The sequence below is a fragment of the Triplophysa dalaica genome, chromosome 14 (assembly GCF_015846415.1).
Source record: "Triplophysa dalaica isolate WHDGS20190420 chromosome 14, ASM1584641v1, whole genome shotgun sequence".
NCBI classification, from domain to species: Eukaryota; Metazoa; Chordata; class Actinopteri; order Cypriniformes; family Nemacheilidae; genus Triplophysa; species Triplophysa dalaica.
Genome location: NC_079555.1, coordinates 6,378,049 through 6,400,526, shown reverse-complemented (window position 1 = coordinate 6,400,526; position 22,478 = coordinate 6,378,049). Strand labels below are relative to the sequence as shown.

At 37.8% G+C, this 22,478-nt stretch overlaps 1 protein-coding gene across 1 annotated transcript in view; it reads right to left on the bottom strand.

Annotated features, from left to right (window-relative positions):
* The window catches only part of itpr2 (inositol 1,4,5-trisphosphate receptor, type 2), a 62,392-nt gene that overhangs the window by 15,360 nt on the left and 24,554 nt on the right, over positions 1-22,478 (bottom strand). The window contains exons 36-45 of the mRNA XM_056765659.1: positions 22,321-22,463; positions 20,357-20,465; positions 6,836-6,938; positions 5,724-5,911; positions 5,454-5,634; positions 4,109-4,353; positions 3,587-3,787; positions 3,254-3,364; positions 2,763-2,858; positions 2,545-2,661 (exon numbers count right to left, since the gene is read on the bottom strand). Coding sequence (XP_056621637.1) covers positions 2,545-2,661; positions 2,763-2,858; positions 3,254-3,364; positions 3,587-3,787; positions 4,109-4,353; positions 5,454-5,634; positions 5,724-5,911; positions 6,836-6,938; positions 20,357-20,465; positions 22,321-22,463 — 1,494 coding nt within the window. The remainder of the gene's footprint in view (positions 1-2,544; positions 2,662-2,762; positions 2,859-3,253; positions 3,365-3,586; positions 3,788-4,108; positions 4,354-5,453; positions 5,635-5,723; positions 5,912-6,835; positions 6,939-20,356; positions 20,466-22,320; positions 22,464-22,478) is intronic.

Genomic DNA, 22,478 nt, shown 5'->3' with positions numbered 1-22,478 from the left:
GAAAGTAAATGATGAAAGAATTTTCCTTTCATTTCCCTTCAACCTTGATCAAGGATGAATATGTCTTGTCTTTCTGCTTCTACATAAACTGATGAAAATAAATAATGTGAAGTACTCAAGACTCAAACAAGGTAATAGTTTCTCCTCATAGGGAGCTGAGCCATGTTCCAAACAACGTTCCCAGGAATATTTTCATTTCACAAGTTAAAGTGATAGTTCACCCAAAAATGAACATTCTTTCATCGTTCATTGTCATTTTAAGGCTTTATGACTTTCTTTGTAACGCAGAACGCAAAAAATATATTTTGATGAAAGTGTTAAGGAATATTCATTTAACAACATTCTTCAAAATATAGAGGTTTGAAATGACAAGAGGGAGAGTAAATGATAGCAGAATTTTCATTTTGAGTAAACTATCATTGAACATCATGAATCTATTGAGAAGAATTTAGAGACAGCAAAGTACGTAGACGAAAACACACTAAATAAATGTCATTCTTTTTGTCATTCTATTTGTACGATGAAAAAAGAGGACGATGAGAACATTCAGAATTCTTTGTGTAAAAGCTTATGACATCATTCAATACGACTCACTGAGCAAATGTACATTTTTACCCAACAAAATGTATTATCTCCCTATTTTTCCCAACTTTACTGTTTTTTCTTTTAGTCTTAGCTACTGTTTTGTTTTCTTAATGTGAGGAACTACACTAAAAAAATTACTGGCAAACCCTGTGCCGATTATTCAAACTTCAGCTGAACATCCTGACGCATATCGTATGAAAATTTACAGCAAAGCAAACTCTGAGAGAGCTTTGCATACACTGTAAAAAAAGGAACGTTTTATAATGATTATTTCCCCTGTAAAAGTACATACAGTGAGGGAAATAATTATTTGATCTCTTGCTGATTTTATAAGTTTGGCAGCTTACAAAGAAATAAAGGATCTATAAGGGTTTATTTTAACTGATAGAGACATAATATAAAAAAATCTGGGATTTATTTTCATATAATGGTCATAAATTGATTTGCATTTCAGTCAGTGAAATAAGTATTTGATCCCAAAGCAAAACACACTTTGTACTTTGTGAAGAAACCCTTGTTGGCAAGCACAGAGGTAAAACATTTCTGAAAGTTGGTCACCAGGTTTGCACATGTGTCAGGATAGAAATGGTGTTCTTGGGGTCATAGTCAACATTTTTCTCCATTCAAACACAGGAGTCAATTTTGGTCTCACAGCAGTGCCAGCACTTTCACCAAAGCCTTTTCTAAATCATTTTGATGTTCATTGTCAAACTTCAAACAAGACACATGGGCCTTCTTGGGCAGGAGGACCTAGCGGGTGCTTCAGGATTTCTATCTATTGTGGCATTTGCTTGCTAACTGTGTTCCCAACTCTCTTGAAATCATTAAAAGGCTTCTTCCGTGTACTTCAGGGCTGATCTTTAACCTTTCTCATGATCATCTTTACTCCATTGGGGAAATCTTGCAGGTAGCTCCAGAACAAGGGCATTTGATAGTTATTTTGTATTTCTTCTATTTCCAAATAATCGTACCAACAGTTGTCTTCTTCTTACCAAGCATCTGTCTGTAGTCTATTCAAGGTTTGTGCATGTCTACAATCTTGTCCCTGACATCCTTTAAAACCTTTTGGTCTGGACCATGGTGGTGGTGAGGTTGAAATGAAAGATACAGATTCTGTTGGCAGGCATCTTTTATATACATAACAAGCTGATTTATGAGTACTTTCTTAAAGAGACAGGACTAATCTGTGCTCCATATAGGCACATATCCAATCTGTGGAGCCAGAATTCTTGCTAGTTGGTAGAGGATCAAATACTTATTTCACTGACTGAAATACAAATCAATTTATAACCTTTATATCACTTTTTTTCACCCGATTTTTTTATATTCTTTCTCGATCAGTTAACATAAACCTACCATAAAAATTATAGACCCTTTATTTCTTTGTAAGCAGGCAAACTTACACAATTATTTCCCTCACTGTATTTCCTGATTTTCTTGTAAGTTTGCATTTTTTTTACTGTAATTTTACGCTTTTTTTACTATTTAAAAAAAACAGTAACATTTTGGGGAGGTTACATTTTACGAAAATCTGTAAAAATAACAGCACACTGTTTTTTTTACAGTGTACTTGCACATTTGTTCTCTCGTGTGAGGTGATGTGAGAGCGTGTCTGGAAAAACAAAGATGGAAGAACACTTAAAAGTTGTGTCGGAGTCATAATGAAAGCAGCCAATTAGCGACAGAAATAAATCGTCTGGCAGATGGCTGAACCCGACATGAATACAGGAGGAAGTGAAAGTTTGAGACTGAGAAACACACAGCTGGCTGGAGGATTTCCTCTCCAGAGGCTTGAACTTCTCCTCACAGGGCTTTTCTATAATAGACAATGCAAATGTGCACGTGGATGGCCACGTTCTTTGTGATATTCGGTTGTTTTGTACTTTTGATATTTGTTTCTTAACCAATCGTGCCACCGCAAGACTCCATTTTCCGCAATGTGTTATGCAGGATTCTTACCTGATGGGCCAGGATGTACATGTTGTGGCCAACATCTTTAGGTTTGATATGATATGATGTCTCTTGATCAATCTCACTTTCTGTTCCCTGAGCGTAGGCCTCTTTAATCACATCAACCTGTATATTTGAAAATATATATATGAAAACACATGAGCAAAGCCTAATAAATACATATTGGGTTCATAATGACGCCCTTAAATTTCAGATTATTTACTTACCAGTTCATTGGGTCTCATCTTGTACAGGATCTTCTCGGCATTCTCGCTATCATGACGGCTCTCCATAATGGCCAGAAGTAGTTTAGATGCATTGTTCTGGTTTTTCATTGTATTGAAAGAGACATTTTTTACTTAAATGGTTGTGACATGCAATAATAACCTATTGTCCTGAAGCTAATTGATCATTTTTTTGATACATTATATCAATTTAATTTTGGAACATTTACATATCAAGCAGTATTGTACACTTTTTAATAACTATTTAAAAAGCTGTTTAATGATATTATAAAACATCAAATTTGTAAGTAAATCAAATCCTTTCATTTTTAACACACACATTTTTTTAAATAAAGGCAGAAAACACCAATAACAAAAAACAAATATCTGTAATGCTTCAAAACGGGTTACTTCATCATCCGTAAAATGTTATTATGACTGAATCAACCGCCTCCTTCTAGGATCCACATGAGCAACAGTGCACAAACACCTACCTTCAGCTCCAGCACGAGGTCAAGCCGGTGTTTTCCTAGCGGATCAATCGAGTTCACGATGAGTGCGATGATGATGTCAATGCCATTTGACTCGTGCCTGGCTATGCATGACTGTGGGAGAAAAAGGATAATCTATCATCCTAAAGACCTAAATTGAAACTCCACTTGTTATCTGAAACTTGTAACAGATGCTCATTGCAAAATTTGTTTATTCATTAAGTATCTGGCGTGTAGAATAGCCTGTCCTTTTGCATAATCAATAATCAGGACAGAAATAAGTTCACAAAGTCTGTGTGGAAACACATTTGTCCACTGAAGAGGAGGGGTCGATACCTGGTTCTCGTGGCATGGACCCTGGCTGTACTCTGTGATGGTCTCCAGCGTCTGGTTGACCAGGTCCACATTCCTCTCATTAATGTAGAGACCCAGCAGACCCAAACCTCCTGTGGTGCTTCCACAGATACAGTCAAGAAACTGCAGCGTCTCGCACACCAAGTTATAATTGGTCTTGTTGTTCTGGTCTCGCAGAAAGTTCTGTGTAAAGAGCACGAAAAGATTTGGACTAACAACACAAACCAAAATCTAAAGTCCTGAGTGGCAATAATTGGTCTCTGGGTTGGACTCAGAGTAAAGGTCTGAATAGAGACAGATTTCCAAATCTGGTTTAGGCGAATTGATTTTCATTTTTTTTACTCTTCAAATCATAAAAAGTAAGCAGCTTAATGTTGGGAATGGACATTCTTAATCACTGTTATGTGAAACATTAACATTGATGCATCTGGCAGACACCTTATCCACACAGTCTTACAACCTGGAACCTAAACAAAACCTCTGACAAGATGAGCTGCACCGCACCTGCAGATCCCTGTTATGGTTCTCGCAGAGCAGCTGAAGGAACCGTAGGATGGGCTTCATGATGGTGATGGCCTGGCTCATCTGGGTTTCCTCCACCACCTCCTCTGTCCCTTCCAATCCGGACCCCATCAGCTCCATATCAGGGTCCAGCTCTCGGCGAAAGGTGCTGTACGCCTTGGAGGTGACAGAGGAGGCGTCTTTCAGCTGAACCCGAACGTCCTCTCTGATGTACAAGGAATCTCGAACTTTACAGAGCCAAAGAAAAAGAACATCAGGTTAGGAAATATTTACAGATTTTGGCACAATACTGCTTTTGAACTGTATGCTTTGGCATATTAAAAATGCATTAATATTTACTTTCAACGGCAACATCGAAAAATGTTTCTCCACACAGCCAACACATTTGTGTTACGCTATTTTTTAGCATACTAAAGAACTATTAAAAGTCACTCAAACAAGGTTGTAGCTTTTGGTTTTACAGTAGTGATCACCTTTTTCATGGGTAACTGAACCCTAATCCTCCTAATTTCTATAGTCAAACAAACTCATATTTGGCACCACATCAAACGGCTTCTCTTTGAGATGAACCGAACTTGGAATAAATTTTTCTCTCTTCAAATAAAAGACTGCTTCTTAATGTCCAGCCTTTGATAAACCAGAGCTACCCCTCACATGACCTCATGTGACATGACAGGCAGCAGCTGAATCAGGGACAGATGTTTATTCAGACATCTGCGGGTCCTGACATTAAAGTCGCCTCGGGCAACAAATGCACTTACATGAATAGTTATGCATTAAGAAGTACTTGTTTGTCAGAGACTATTCATTCAACCAATGACACAGTTACAGTGTAAATGCAGCATTTCATTTATAAGTCTGGGTTGAGTTTTATTACAGGAAGATTTGAAAAATGATAAGAAAAGGTTTTTTATGCTTAACATACTGCATTTTTATTTATTTATTACCATTGAATTATTTTATGACATTATTTGACATTAGGTCATTACTGTATATTATTGAGAAAATTAATAGATGACCGCCACTAAAATTTGGCAATTGAATCCCACCTCGAACATATCTTTTTTGATCATATTTTACACCTGAATTTTTTTACATTTCGAAATAATCTTAAACACAATTTGTTAGGGACTTACAACTAGTAAAGAAAATGAAGCCTACTGTAAGGGTATTGGGATTTCGTATTGTGACCATATTTTCAAGACAATTAAGCAAAGCCCAAATTCCCATTTCTGCCATCTAACTCTCATTAAAGTCATCCTGCAAAAATTAAAGTACTCATTTTATTCTTCTTATTTTAGGATGAACCGAAAAACAGGAAGTTTACCTTTCTTATTTCTCACTCCCACACCATCTCCCTCCTCCTCTCTCTTCCTGCAGCTCAGCTCAAACATGTTGACTGACACGCTGGAGCGGATCTCTTTCTGAGCCTGTTCCATGCGATCGTAGAAGACCTTAAAGAACTTCTCAGACTTCTTCTGCTTGTGCAGCTGATTATAGAAAGAGTTCTGCGGGGTGTGATGACAAGAAATTACATCAAACACCGGCACCTGCAAGATCCGGGTATACGCATGGATTGGGCAGCACCTGTGCTTACCTGGATCTGTGTGTTCCCTCCTCTAAGGAGAGCGATGCCCAGCAGAATGCTCTCCTCAAAGATACGGTCATTCTTAGAGCTGACGATGAGATCGATGACCAGCTCAGAAGCACCAACACTGTCTAACATGCACTGGATATCGGCAACACTAGTGCCTGGTTTATCAGAGTCTTGCCCTGGAGAACCACCTAAACATATACATGCACACATGTAAACACAAAAGCAATGTGTTAGTTAATTTGTTACAACGTGATCGAAACCATACAATAATCACACTCCTGTCAAAGGATTGCTTTGTTAGTATGTCTTATAGACACATCCAAATATACAATATACATCATACAGTGCATTTCCAAAACCCATATTGTAGGTCTTTATATAGCATTCGTTTTAAATTGGGTTCCAACCAAATTCGAACTGAATCTGAATCGACTCAACTAGCAACAAATCAAATCTCTTTACTGTCACTCAACCATATACACAAGTGGAACAGTAGGTGAAAAACTTATGACAGATATGATTACAAGTAACAAAGAATTACTTTGCAACATGTCATTAATATGTTTCTTTGTAATAAAATCTAGCAAGACAGCATTATAAGGTATAACAGGTCAGTCAAGATGCAAAGTATCTTCCAAAATGTAAAAAGCAACCTCTAACTTCTAAGATAACACACTTTCCCAAACTCTATCCTATTCCTGGATAAGACAAGCCCACTGCTCCAAGCTCCCTCTATTTAAAATATTGATCCAAAAAGTTCATCCATACTGTAGACAGTAGATAGCAAGCCACCTCACTAGGTATTGAAACAGGGTTTCTATGTTCCCAAATCAGATTAGGTAAATCAACATTTGGGCAACGTACCCCAACCAGCCCCACAAGCTTGCTGTGGCGTTGACACGTAAGAACCATTTGATCTTTCTGAAAGTTAATTTCCTAAATAATTTGTTGGAGAGTTTCTGTGTACTGAACTGATGTTTTTCTCTTGTATTTAAAGTGACAGCACCAGCTGTGCTGAGACGGTGAATAAGTCAGTCTTCATTAGAGTCAGGTACGAGAAGAAGTGAAGTTAAGCGAGAGTTTGTTTACTGTGAGCCGACTGTTTGCTGTACCTCCAGAGGAAGAGCTGTTTCCACTGCTGTAGTCTAGGGATCTGGCATGGGGCCGCTGGTTGCCGAAGTAATGGGTGAGGAGAGTCTTCCTCAGCACGTTACCCTGAGGAAGAAAGAGACAAGTTATGTCAGTTGACATGCTGTCCATAACCACACATAAAATGTTATACAGTATATAAAGTTAAGCTATATTTAAGTTTCAGTTGCCTGGAAATAAAAGGTTCTATCTGCGGTCCAAGTAGTTTTGAGAGATTGAGCTTTAAAGTTTTTGCATTTCACATAGCAAAACTGATATGAGGAACAAAACTATTTTATACATGAAAAGACAGAGACCCTTAATGTATTCCAAATGTACAATATCAACATTTTCAGAAATTTGTAAATGGGCAACCTTACCAAAGTTTTTACCATCAGTTTTTACTATGGTAACAGCACAGATTTTAACATTTGGTGGTTCAAATACCCATGTGAGATCTCTCTTCAAATTAATAAAGCATTTGTTTTATTTTTAGTGCATGATTTTTCATAGTCGGGCAAGTGCCATTTTCAGGATTGTCACATCCATAACGCTACATATTCCTCATAAATGGACACATGAAAATGAATAGAAAGTAACTATTTTATGTTCTATAAAGTGGGATCCCTTCTTCATTCATTGGGTATTATTGCTTTAGGATTCTGCATTTTATTTTATAGAAATCCTACAAAGTTTATCGTCTCCCAAAAACCACATCCTTTTTTTGTCACATGTTTATTTCCCTTTATTAAATATAATTTTTAAATATAACTTTTTTTGATGTTTAGACTCTATCAACAAGTATAACAAAATATTAACAGATGGTTCAATATAATTGTAAAAAAATTATTCTCTGAACATTTTTATGTTCATAATGCAAAATGTCACAACCATTACGCTGTAATTGGTTTTTTTTTGGTGTCAAACGGAGATAGAACCTGCGGGTTCTGAAAAATCTATTTCAGTTTAGAAATTATAAGGTTCTATCTGCAAATCATTAATTAAAGCAATACATTTAAGTAACATAAACAACTTGCTTATAACTTTTGTTAAAACATGAAATTAGTGTAATTAAGCATAAAAGACTGCGCTAATTGTTGTTTCGATGTTTCATCCACCAAAGGCTGGACAGATCAAATAACTTTTAGAGATAAGTATGGCTGAAAAAACATAATGTTTTTTGTTGTAATCATGACTCTTGACATGGCTGACTATTTGGCATCATCTTCATTATGAGAGTCTATGTAAACACAGGTAACTTTATTAGGAAGCTAGCGCCGCTGGCTAGCTTTTTGTCAATAATTATAAAAAAAATCCTCCTCAACAAAACCTAATACAAAACAAAAAATTTTGTCGTTTTTGAGCTGCTCTGGTTGACAAGAGTATCAATAAGACATTAAACCTTGAGATTTCTTTTAAACTTTGATTTGTGTTGCACTGTTCCCTCTGATATTCCCCTGTCAATGAGGTGTCAGGTTATATGACAAAGCATTCTGTGGATTCAAATACATTTAAAAAAAACATGCCATACTGTAAATAAGTTGTCACAGAATCAGAATATGCAAATATCTCAATTTTGACCAAATGTCAGATAGAACCTTTTAATTCTAAACCGATGAAATGTAAAAAAAAATATGAAATATAAAGATTATAAACCTCCTCAAAACTAAATTTTGTTTTAAAGAATTTGCCTTAAACATAGTATTGACATTGTTAGCTAAATGCGTAACTGTGGCTTGAACATTGCCATCACCGTTTAAAAAGTGAATTTTTGTTTTGCAGGTTTATTTACGTACTTATGTTTACATGGCTTAAGGTCAAAGCAAGTCAAACTCCCACAAACTTGGACCCGACAGCTTAATTTACAAAGGCAAGGAGACCGTAACGATGAATGAATTTTTAGATACTTGCTCAATAACTAAATTGTGTTTTATTAACTTAAAGTTATAGTTGCTTCAAAGAAGTGATGAATGCTTCTATTTGCCCATTCAAAAAATGATAATTTTATAGCCATACAAAACTTCAAGGTCATCTCAGTTTTTAAGCATGTAAGTGACTTTCATTTCCTGTTCTGAAACTTCTCACACTTTTACGTGTTTCCCTCCCATCCGTGTTTGATAAAAACTCACGCTCACATGGGATAATGTTTTACATAACTGGAATAAACTGTCGAAATTGCTGTAATTATGCCAGAAGTGCAGCGAAACCTTGGGGAGGTAGAGGGTGAAAGCCGAAGGTAGAAAGCAGACGGCCGCCTCGAAAATCTGTCTCCCTGTGGGAGAGAAAACTGAATGTGTGAAAAAGTGAAAGAGTGAGGGGGCTGGCACGTAGACTGAAAGAGCGAGAGAGGGAGGGAGAGAGAGAGAGAGAGAGAGAGAGAGAGAGAGAGAGAGAGATTAACAGAAAGAAAGAGAGAGAGTTACGTAACACCTGGTGGCGGCTTGCTGGGATATCACGCGGAAGGCACGACGGAGGGAGCAGGATAGTACAGAATATGTGTCTGATTGTGTTTCTTGGTATCCTTCATGTTTGTCCTGTTCTTACACTTTTATACATGTGGTAGAAGATATTTGCAACATTTTAAGGTTTAGAGAGAAAATAAACTCCGGTTGGAGTGACATGACTGGATGTCACTAAAGTTATCTTTGTTTCTATGGTTTTTAATCTACCCAGATGAACAGAAGCCATTCTGAATTATGCATCAACATATTTAAAGTTCAGTACATGGGAGAAGTGCTTTGACAATTATCAAAACCTTCTGCGGCGCTCAAGAGGATGACACGCGAGGTCCGTGCGGCTCCGTGCACGCCCTCAGGAGAATGACAAACTGCCACAGAGAGAAGACACTTTCCTCTCCCACTCCGACAAGCACGTGTTGTTGATGTTCCTGCTCTCAGTAAACACTCGGCCTCATCAGCAGTCAGTGCAGACTTTGTCTGCTCCGAATGTCTGGATGAACCGTCACACGCTCTCACAGCAGGTGAACATTACGATCTGATAAAAACTCTTAACACTTGTGAAGGCAAGCATCATGATTGCAATTCGTACTTGATGTTAAAAAAATACTTTACCCTAAAATGAAAATTATTTTATCATTTGCTCACCGTAATGTCTTGAGAACCTGTGTGACTTTCTTTCTTCTGGCACAAATTAAGATATTTTAAAGAATATTGGTAACCAAACAACAGTGGACCCCAACAACTTTTATTGTTTGGAGACAAATCCATGGAGACTCAAAATATCTGTTCCAAAGAAGAAAGAGTCATCTAGAGGATTTGAATAACATGCAGAACAAAATGACAGAATATTTGTTTTCCCTTAATGCCCCTACTTTAAATTTAACTTTGTTTAAACCCCTTATTCTGACTTTCAAGAGCAAGCAACTAAGCGACTGCATGTCAACGTAATATCAACCAGTCCAAAAACCCAAACAACTGCAGAATGATGCACTGGCCCCCATAGCAACCACTGCCTTAGCAACCACCTATGACACCCTAACATCTGCATAGCAACGCTCTAGAAGCGAAGGCAAAACTTAGTAGCGACTCACAACAACCATATAGATTAATAGCACATTGCATGCACCTATTTACTCTCACATGTTTCTCAGAATCTGTTCGCTTTCTCACAAAATCAACTGAAGTGGGGGAGTTAAGCATCCTTCCAGATGCTGCAGTTTTCTTGCACTCCTGCAGAGGATTTTAGATGGGAAGACAACAAGGAAAAGTGAAAGATGAAGGTAACGGGACCGGTCTGACTCATCTGTCTGCTGCTGCATGGGAGAAGAATAAACCATCGGCGCAGGTGAAGTGAGGACGGTGGGAAAAAAGAGAGAGAGACAGAGAGAGACAGAGAGAGAGAGAGTGAGAGAGAGAGATAAAGCAGCAAGACAGAGAAGGAGAGGGCGATATATATAGAGAGAGACAAGGGTGAGGGAGAGATTCAATGTTAGATAGACTGGGGGAGTGGAGGTAGCTGAATTCTTTAAAATGTGCACGGGCACGCCACACTGCGGCTGGGCCGGCTAAGCCTGGGATGCTCCAGTGAGCTTAAAAATGCCCTGCTCTGCTGTCTGCAGGTGTCCGAGTACTCAGGATGGAGATCAGTAGAGAGAGAGAGAGAGTCTGATTCAGGCTCAGTTTAAGGCCTCACAGCTCCCCCCTGGGTCATATCGACTGCAATTGAAGCACATGGGCTCCGCCCTAGGGTTACAGCTGCCATAGTCGGTTTTCCAAGTTTTGGATGTGTTAAAAAATTGACTAAAGGTGGATAGAAGGGAGGGAGAGGGAGAAAGAGTGTCAGAACATTAAACCAGCGCTTGCAGCATCGTCCACTGGATTTAAATCTATACATAAGATTGCATCTAAGCAACATAAGAGGAGTCATCCCTTTCATGCAGTTTTGAATTTTAATTACACATTTACATTTATGCATTTGGCAGACGCTTTGGAAAGCGACTTACATTGCATTATACTATACATCTGTTTCTAATTATGTGCAATCCCTGGGATCGAACCCACGACCTTGGCTTTGTTAGCGCCATGCTCTAACCACTGAGCTAAAGGAAAGCTAGGTGAATGTATTGAAAAGTGAAGTACGGTATTTCTAAAGTAGTGTGACCAAATGGAGAAGGAAAAAAAAATGCATACACAATGAGGTATTATTCATCATTCATATACACAGTCAAAGTTCAATACTTATGAGCAATACTTGCCTCAAAACATGCAGCAAGTTTCCTATAGTTATGATGCCACAGTATATGAAAGTAAAAAAAATGTCCTACATAATGTATAATAAATTGACAGCTGAGGCGCACTACAACCCCCCAAACATACCCTGCTGCTTTCAGCCAAGGAGGTTACTTCAGGTTACTTCGGAAGCTGCAATTTCACACCCTACCCAAAAGATGTCCAATACTAATTTGACACAGTAAACTTAATGGAGTGAAACTTTGCTACTATGCGCCTCCATTTTTAAGGGTGGAGCAAGTACTTTGGGCGGAATGGATTTATTGAGGAGAACGAGCGAGAGAAAAATCAATACACCTTAAACCTCATCGGACAGTCTAGACATGAACATCACAGACATATCTTCGCCAGAATTTGAAAACACCGGCATAACAGAAACTGAGGAAGAAAGAAAGAATGAGCAAGAAATCTATGTAACCGTGTTTCTAAGGTCCATGGAGTGCATAAAGTCTTTTCTTCAATCTTCCATGTTGCTTTTTCTTTCTCAAGTTTCTGTTGCATCATATGCTACGTTATATTACTTTGGACTGGCACTGTCTTAAAGGAACAGTTCACATAAAAATGATAAATTATTGCGTACAGTTACATGACGAACTTCTGCAAGCCTTTCTTGCTTTGAAAGCCTTTCATAGCTCATAATGACCGTGTCTCAACCTATTGAAGGATCTGAGTCAAGAATTATCAAATGTAAAAAGCATAACATGAAGGTAGGTCTTTTTTTATAATGACGCAACAATTCTGAAATAGCTTTCTCATCACTATTATTACCCTTGGCTTTTTCTGACTATAACACATTGTATTCCTCATCACGTATTTAACAGCAAAGAGCAGAACAAGAGGGCGTCACTAACTCAAGTTTCCTGTAAGCATCCACCCAGTCCGGTGGCCTGACCGTTTTGAGATTGGTCCCGAGGTCCCTTGTGACCTGCTCTCAGTGGCAGCAGTGTTCAGTGCGGTTCTCCTCATAAACAGTGCCACCAGCAGCAAAACAAATTAGCCTCGCATGTGAGAGCAATTGGAGAGATTGTTGATTTTCAGGCTGGTCCAAGACAAACATCAGCAGGCAAATAAACAAGCACTGCTGAAGATGGCTGTTCGGAAGTAGGGCATGTGATCGCCTAATGTCGTTAGGGGCACAGAACCTGTTTGTAAGATGAACTGTATGACATCAGAGAATCAGGGGAAAAAAGCACAACCTTGCTGGCGGACAAGGTTGAGCATTTACACACAAACAGGTACTTAGGAATCAATTGCAGCTGCTGTGCTCATGTGATAAATCCACTATAAAAGCAAATAAAAGCGAACAGCATCCAAGATTCTCTGATAATTAACACTGATAACATCTGTTACGCAAGCAGTTATATAAAGTATCAGTCTTTTCTAGGTGTTTCAGATGTAAAGTGGAGGTATCATTTCTGAAAGAGCCTCCACAAGGCCCTTTATACTTCTTTAAATTATATTGAACATATTATAAGTCAAAGATTTATTCACCTTAATGTCATTCGAAACTCCAGTGACTTTCTTTATTCTGCAGAAGAAAGAATGAGAGGACCAGGATGGATATTAGGGGTGTGACAAGATCTCATGGCACGAAATCTCGCGAGATCTGACAGGTCTATACATTTTTTTTTTTTTTTCGCCTGAACAGAAGAAGAGAGTGCCTGCAGTAAGGAGAGGAGTGAAAACAGAGCTGGCAAGATGAACACTTCCCAAATCGCACTGTTGAGTCGACAGGAAACATCAGCAATGGAAAATATCTCGTTCACGTTTTTATCACATTTTTCTTTGGCCAACTGAGTTTAAAAGTGCGAAATGTTCTAAAACTTATATTAGACAAACTCTTAACAATGTCAAGCTGTAAGAAAGAATTGAGAAGTTTTCTTTGAAAAACGAGTGCTTAAACATATAAGAACCTGTAATTTAAAGTTTCCAGTTTATCCCCAAAATCGAAGAAATTCATAAAAAAATTGTATGTGATATTTGTCTTCTGGAGATTATATACTGTGTAAATTCTGTAGCTAATTTCGAGAAAACACAGAACATTCTTTCAGAATATATTTTTCTTTCCTACCTGGACAATTATGGTTCAATTTAACATGTCGTTTATATAAAATTAAATATGGAAACTGTGAAGAATTATTAATAACTTACCTTTGTTAGCTGAGAATTTTATTCCCAAACATGTTTTTTTAAATCACCCTATTTATCGTATTTAAAAATTATATTCTGATATTAAATATTCAAAAATGCTGTCAAAAGCAAATAATACAAAGCTGGAATTTTCTTCGATTTATTAAATAATATAAATTATATTTCTTGTTTTGTATTCATTCATATGGATAGGTTGAATATGGTGTTATTTATTTATTTTTTGTCTTTGTTCTTTGGTTTGTATTATCTTTTATTTTTGATTATATTATAAGGTGGTCATGAGGTCAATATGCGCCTATTTCACATAAGTGCGCTTTTTCCACATATAAATCACAAAAAATACTATCTACTTCGGTTAATGGATTTATTAATTGAACACTTAACAAAAAAGATATCAGCTGACATTCTTTCCTAATCACCATTTAAGATGTCGTGCTTTTCATCAACGCAGTTGGGAGGAAGCAACTGGGGTCGCCTTCTTTCCGAAGTCTATGTGTTTTTTTTAATGGGTTTTCGGTAAATCGCCCAAAATAAACAAAACCTCTAAATATTTTTCAATTTTATTCTATGACAAAAAAACACAACAATTACAACCCACTTGGGATTTATTAAAGCCAATTGCCTCTTAAAAACGGTGAGAAGAAGCAGCTAAAAGGGACTACTTCCTTTAGCCGGGACGTTAGTCGCCATCGCGCATATAAAGCTCACAGATAATGCAACAAGGGCTTCAAAACGTAGATGCAGATTCATTCACGGAGTCATTAAGAACACATTTTTAATAAAGTTTGTAAGAGTTGTCGGAGACTTGGTGGTGGTGACGTTGATATCGAGCGACCTTAAGTGTAGTCTGTTTATAGCATCGTGTTAGCTTTAAACTTCTGCCGATTGTATTTCGGCTTCAAAAGTAACAAATGTTGTGTTAATTTGAAAATATTATCTTGATAAACAAAACGTGTAAACATCATAAACCTTTTTTAATCACAGATCTTATTTTTTGCAATCTTCCAAAAGTCTATGGAAATGCATAGGCTTTTTGTTCGAAGGAAAGAGCGTGGCACTTACTTCTGGTTTAGCCTACAAAAATATGTCATCTCTGAACCACTCCATTTGATAGGGTTCCTATGCAGTGTACACTGTTCCCTATTCCCTGAGAACGGGATATCTCTTCAAGTGGACTTCGTTGACAAAAAACGCACTGCAACATCATCAAAGTATGCTGCGGCAAAATTGCGCAGATTATAATATAAATAAATATTGTAACTTTACTTTTAAATTGAAAAGAAATGAACATAAGTGTAACACGCAATATGTATCTAATCAATATAATCTTAACTTTTGTTTATTTGACTGATGCAGCCATGATTATTTCATACTCTACTGTCATGCAAGATAAAAATACATCTTAATTTGGTCATCTATGTGAACATGTGTTCTTAATCTATTGTCGTGTCGGTCACATCTCGCTTTTTTCCCTTTGTGGTGCAGCCGCTTTTTACATAAAGCTGCACCTGTTTCAATATGTATATAATTCATGAAAAAATGAGTTTAATTTTATTCATAAAATACAAGTTGATTTTATAATGCCTACATTTTTTGCATTTTGTGTTTTTAAGGTGAATAAGAGCCTGTTTTTCCCTATATATTTCATCATTGAGGATTTCTTAAAAAAAAGTCTACAAATCTCGTCTCGTTCTCGTGAACTCAGTCACGTCTCGTCACACCCCTAATGGATATCTATAAGGTACATGATCTATGCGGTTGCGGAGTAAATCCCGATCTGAAGTCTCCCCAGTAAAGCCCACCTTCTGAGCACCTTGGACCTCCTGAGGTATCATCTACAGGTGTGTTTTTCCTGCCAAACAGGAAATTAACCGGATCTACCCATTCATTTCCATGGCAACCGCACACTTGAAGACTTAGTTAGGTGGTGGGGGAGGGTTTAAGACATCACAAGACAGACATACACACACACACACACGTTCAGGTTCAACAGCAAAGATCAACATCAGCCTATATAAAAAACACACTAATGCTGTTACAATCGCGAACAAACGCGTTCCACGCTCTTTATTACATGCGCGAAAAGTTTGTTATTGTCGCATGAGTGATGCGAAAAACGCGACGGGGCGTTCCTTCACGTGTTCGGACATGTCAAACCGTAGGCTTCTGTTTTGCTCTTCGTGCAAACTTCTCGGTCAAGTTTAAATGAATCGCGCCGCCTGAGTCGCGTCATTTGCATTCATCGATTCATCGGTGCACATACACTATTTATTTTATAACAAAATTATTTCATTAAACTGTAATAACATTATTTGCCTCTGTTATATAAGCAGAAACAAAGGTGTTTCAAAGACCGCATACGCAGTGAGGTCTAATATTACCCAACTAGATTTTTCACTGCCCATGAAAAACTCGCCCCCACAATGCCAGGGTGCCGTTGGAGATTAAACACCAGCCTCCGTCTAAGCACTCGGAATAGTCTGGGGTTAAACGTGTGTGTGTGTAGGTTTTTCGTCTGGGATCTCTAAACACTCTGGTGAATGTGTGTGGGCTGAAACAGTCATTTTCCACTGCAGCCATCAGGGACACCTGCTAACACAAGTGTGCATACGGACGCATTTTACACCATGTACACTCTCGGCCAGCGGTGCATGTGCGCATCTGCATGTGTGTGAGGGGCTTAACTGTGTGAGGTTGTTAATCTGAAAAGCTGCTTTGCCTCTGGGCGTTGGTGTGAAACTTGGCTGGAGGGAGATATAGACAGGATGAGAGAAAGAAAGAGAGAGAGGGAAGTATGGAGTGTTATGTAACTGGGCTTTTCTTCCTTTTGTCAACAAACAGGAGAGGCCTGTTTATACACACACCAAGTCATCTCACATACACACCAACTTAGTCACCGCAAACACACCATGGACGCATGAGAGAGCTTACTTCAAGGACACGCTTCGAGGTAGTGCTCTGTGTAACACATGCATACAAATACATACAAGAACTTGATGTCAGTACATAACACATAGCGGTTTGTGAACATTTGTAATAAGAGCTGGACGAAAGATCCTGGAAAAGAGAAAAAGTCCTCGCTGAGGAACACAAGCGGTTTGGATACTTTTCAAAAGGTTTCGACACGAACACCGTGTTGTGCTTATGGTCTTTTATAGCTTTCTGAAAAAGATGAACCCTCGTGCCTGAGATCTGAGAACGCCTCAAGAACCTGCCAACATTTGTACTGAATTAAGCCAAACTATGATGTAATCTACTACGTTACTACTGTAGAAAAAAAAATCCCTGAGGACAAAGCACGTTTATTTTAAAATCAACATTGAGTTAAAAGTCACAAATGAATGCAAGATAATACTATTTATATATACAGAAACAACTCAGTTTCCATTTTATCCATTCAAATATAAGCCTTTACCATCTACCATGGCTTAGAACAAAATGTTTTTCTATTCTAGGTTACTATAAAAAAGATTTTTCAATGTAATTGTGTCAGTAATTATAATGAAATAATAAATGAAAATATAATACTATAAAATATATAATTTCATTTGAATGTATTTAATGTTTTTTTAATGCACCTGTTTTTTGCCTTTATGTCAGAACTTCACCGCAAAAAAGCAACTCTCCAAACACTATAATCAAAACTCCACACAAACAGTTTTAAGATCCCTTCATAGGAACCACACCCTCCCTGCAACCTTAAGTGACCATGTGTACCCTAAACCTCACACCCGCCTGCTATCGATCTATAAACTGCATAAACAGTGGGGAAAACAGAAAGATCAAGACACAGTTCCTCAAGCTTTGTGGTCTATGTTCTGTTGTGACCATTTGGCCATTACCACCGATCTAAGATTACAGCTGAACAACAGCACCTGCTCGACATTACAACATTTTGTACATAGCGTGCAGACGGGAACACACTCATATTCACCTCGTCCACCACGTTTACACAGAAGATCATTTGACAAATAGAGCGAGAGAGGTAGAGAGAGCGAGAGAGACCAAGGCCAATTATATCTGCTCATGAGTCATGACCTGCTGCTCAGCAACCAAATCACCAAGTCATAAGAGAAAGAAAGAGAATAAGACAGATTTGATCCCTTTTAATACTTTGTGTCACTTTTAATTTGACTTCCATTTTGCTTCATATTATTTCAGTTTTGTTCAGCATTGTTACGTTTCATTTCATCCGTTTCTACTAAACAATTAATTTAGAGTATTGAGATTTTATATGACTCTTATTTTTCACTACTTTAGCAATAGTACATTTTCTACAAATCAACTAAAAAAGAGAGAGAATATATTCTAGTTATTCAAGAATTCAAACACACACACACACAAAATAAATCAAAGCCTTACAGAAAAACAGTGAGATAAACAAGCCCTAAACGATGAGAGAGACAGACAAAACCAAGGCGAGTGAGGGAGAGAGAGAGAACGTGATGAGCCACGTGAGGTTGGCTCAGACACTGCAGGCCGGTTACGTAAACACCCCCCGCTCAGACTCCTCATGGACTCGGCAGACACGGCTGCTCTCCAATCCCTCTGCCTGCTGCTGCGCCATGCTTTTTCTCCTCCCTCACATGGCTTCTCACATGCTCCCCCCTCCCTCTCTCGCCCGCCCTCCTACTCTCTCTCTCCCCAGGGAGCCGCTGGTCTGTGCAGAATAGGCCTGCGTGAAACTGCAGCACCACTCTCAGGGCATGAATAACACAGCAAAAATACCAAACCACACTGAGAACGAGACAGTTTCAGTATAAACGCACGGACATGGAATGACGCAAACCACGGGTTGGAGAACGCGTCTCAACTGCTTCTAAAGTGTGTTGTAATATTTTTTACTTGGTATGGCTTTATAAAAGTGTAAACACTGCGGTGCCATCAAAAAAATATCTCAACAAGCTTGACACGGCCAGAGCCTTGAGAAAGAGAGTCGAGATAAAAGGAGTTCAACATTCTCGCGGGTCACGTGATTCATGGAGCCTTCAGATAGTTCCAGGAAGTTATGTTTTTCCTTTTAATACTTTATTTCTTTCGATTTCTTTTCTTTTTAAACTCATTAATCGACTTGTGTCTTTAAATGGGTAAAAAGTCGGTATGTTTTTCTGCAGCTCCATGCGTTGCTAGGAACTTCAGGGAACTATTGAGGGGCTCCATGAACCGCCATTGCTGTGAAAACAGCAGATGACGCGACTCTCTCTCAAAGGCTCTGGACACAGCACCACGATTTCAACCAATTAAGTGCGTTTAGGGAGGGACAATATGTTTATAATAGATGGGTAGAGGGTTTAGAAAACCTGTTTGATTACAGCCATTATCTTTGTACTTCTGGGTGGTGATGCTGGCGGTGAAAAAAATATATTTCATTTTCAAATTACATGATTCATTGATTAAAAAAAGCAAACACAACATACACAAAAATAAAGACCAATTCCTCAAGATTCAAACTTTCAACAAGGCAAGCTTTACTGAGGTTCAGTATTGCCAACGAAACAGCTATTAAAAACTGTCCTCTTTTTATCTCTCCCTCCATATGCAAGGTTGTAGACAGCGCTGCAGTATTGATTCTTTTTGCTGGATGCTATGGCTACTTGCTCTAACACTACGAGCGTGTCCTCATGTGCCTTTGCTTATGTAACAGCGCAGGATTGTTTCTCCGCTGAATGCTGATTAACTGTCTGGAGCTCAGGACTCCCAGCATCCACCCCGCCACAGACGCCAACCACACTGCAGAGGACCGAGAGCTACGCTTCACCTAGCACACCCGCATACACTCTCTCTCCTCTACAGCAGAGAGGCGGGGTCATCAGGTTCAATGTTATTTTATTTGTTGGCAGCGCCCTCTTATGGTGATAGGTGGCATGGCAACAACTTCTCCTAAAGGCATTATGCCATCACAGGTGTCGGGTGATCGACTTGATCCACCAAAACAATATCCTCTCTATGTGTACATGATGAAAGGTGAGTGAAGCCAGAGATTCCTGACAAAAGGTATCTTAACCAACAGAGAGGCACTAAAGGTGGTGGCGTTTTCAAAGCACACTTGAAAAGTATGGAAACGTATTGGCAGCATTTTGCTAAATAGCAATGCAGTATGTATTGATTACACTGATTATATGTGTTTAAGATAGCCAAGCAAATCTGTGGCAAAATGATCACTCAAATGTTATTTTCCCTAAATGCATGTACATTAATAGTTTGATGAACTGTTGAACAACAGTGTTGTAAAATAAAAAATATATACTTAAAAATGCATTTCGAGCTGGCCACGCCCACTCCACGATACAGCATCATTGTGTGAAGGCAAAGCTGACATCGCTAGTTACATGCGTTGTTTTGAGGTGTTGGATAAAAGTATGGCTGCATAGCTGATCAAACATATTTTATTTTAAATGTATATTTAAAGACATAAATGCATTGTCAATCTACAATACTGGATTGCCATTTTGCTAATTGTAGCAGAATATTCAGTATGTGCATATAATACATAAGACAAATTTCTGCAATACTGCTTTTCTGTTTCTTTCAATCAGAAAGAAGTGAATGAATGAACAAAAGGGACCAAAAAGCCACAAGGATATAGAGAGGATCCATCACACTTACTTGCTCCTCAAACGTCTCTTTTTTATCCAGCATCTCCCGCAGGGTCTGTAAGATCTTAATGCACAACTTCTCTTCTTTCTCCATGAGCTTCTTGGTGTGTTTTATGAGCCTGCAAGACACATGCCATCACAATTCACAACTTGAAACTAAAATATATAAAATAAGGCTCTTGAATACTTTATGCATTAATATGTTATCAAATTTGATAATGAATGGAATTTTGAAAATGATCCAAAGAATTTATGACTAATGTGATGATAAAACTACAATTGGGTTTTATGTCCAAGTCATGTAGTCCTACAAGCTAACCTCCCATGTAGAGCGTATTTTTGATTTCAGCGCAACAGCGTGCAGACGCAGATGCAGGAAATTGCTTAAATGAAGAATTTAGTCACTCAGGCACATTCACAGCAAATAAGCTCTATACATGCATGATGCCGCTGGTAACTAATCAAAGCAGAGCAGGCTCAGATACATATAAGGATGATTCTACAGAATCGGTGCAAAATCAGAGTTAAAACTATAGTTTTGTTTGCTGAATTTTGTAATGTATGTAAATTCTATATGAAAATTACTAGAAATGTGTAACTTTGATGTTAAAGTAGGTTTAGAAAGTTTTGGAAAATTCTTCCTCTCCCTAAATTTTGTCATTACCGAAACACCATAATATATCATATAATAGAAAGGATTCATCAGTCTATATATACACTTAACCAAACACTATCATAACAACATAGTTGATAATTTAACATATACTTTATTTTTGACAAAACATCCCATGTGTTGATCATGACACACATATTTTCAGTATTGATGGTAATGTTTTGTAGCGATCACAATATTTGATTTGCTCAGCTGAATCAGACTTTCAACATTTTATGTTAATACAAATAACTAACTTTGTTGCACATACGCAGCCAGCACATATAGCAGATACACATCTGAAAGTCAATATCTAATAGAAAACTTACAGCTCACATACTATATCACTCCTAAAACATACTAAAATACTAATGATTTGCGTAACTGTACAGAGTTTTGTTTATTTCCCTAAATAAATGACTATGTGTCCCTTTTTCTCACAACCGAAACAATGACAACCAGTGATACATTTTGATTGTGATTGTTTTGGTGGTGACCATTTTTGAATACTTTTGAGCCTGGCTCAAACATAATAATCAGCACATGGTTAGCAGGCACAGCTCTGAAACGATATACAAACATAAAAGCTAAATTTTATGGAATAACGCCCAATTTTTTTTCTTAACTGCAGAAAAAAGATGTTTGATTTTCAGACTTTTGAACAAATTTACATCAGAATTTTAAGACAGATCTACTCACAGTGTATTTATTAGAGAGAGGGACAAGGTAATGATTCTTGATCAAAAATGTAGGGGTGTGGCTAAAATCAATATCAGCCTATGGACTAAAACATACAGTGTTTCGGTAATGAAATGAAATTTTTTATATTTAAAAATAAAATAAATATTTAACATAACTTAAAAAAAGACAATGGTAAAAAAAGCTTTTTTTAATATCATTTTCGTAAATTGAAATTAAGGGGTTTGGGACTCCCATCTCTCAATTGAACGTACTCAATCAATGATGATTTTATATATATTAAGCTTACTGATATTATAAATATTATTTTAGGTTTCCAAAGATGATAGAAGAATCTTAATAAACAACTATGACTTGAATTCTTGATTCTTGAATGGCCCATATACAAGCATGAACATGTTTTGTATTACACTGAAATTGATGCTTATATTTTTTAAACTCATTTGTACAAGCGACATATAATCAGTCAAGGATGTTTATGGCGTCAGTTGTTTGGAACCAGTCACAATATTCAAGGGGATTTACAATCTGGGCCTATTCATAACACTGCCGCTTATCATTTAATATATTCATCACGGATTGACGCACGATTTTAATTTGTTTGATGTGGGTGTGGATCTCACTTGGACATAAAGACTCCTGTCTCACAGCGTAGCTGCGCCGACTCGGGAAACAACGTCTCTGGGCTGTGGAGCACGTCTACTAATACTGAGAACTCTGCCTGCACCCGAGGACTGAACTGTTCTTCAAGACAGGAAACAACTCCCTGTAGAAGTACAGA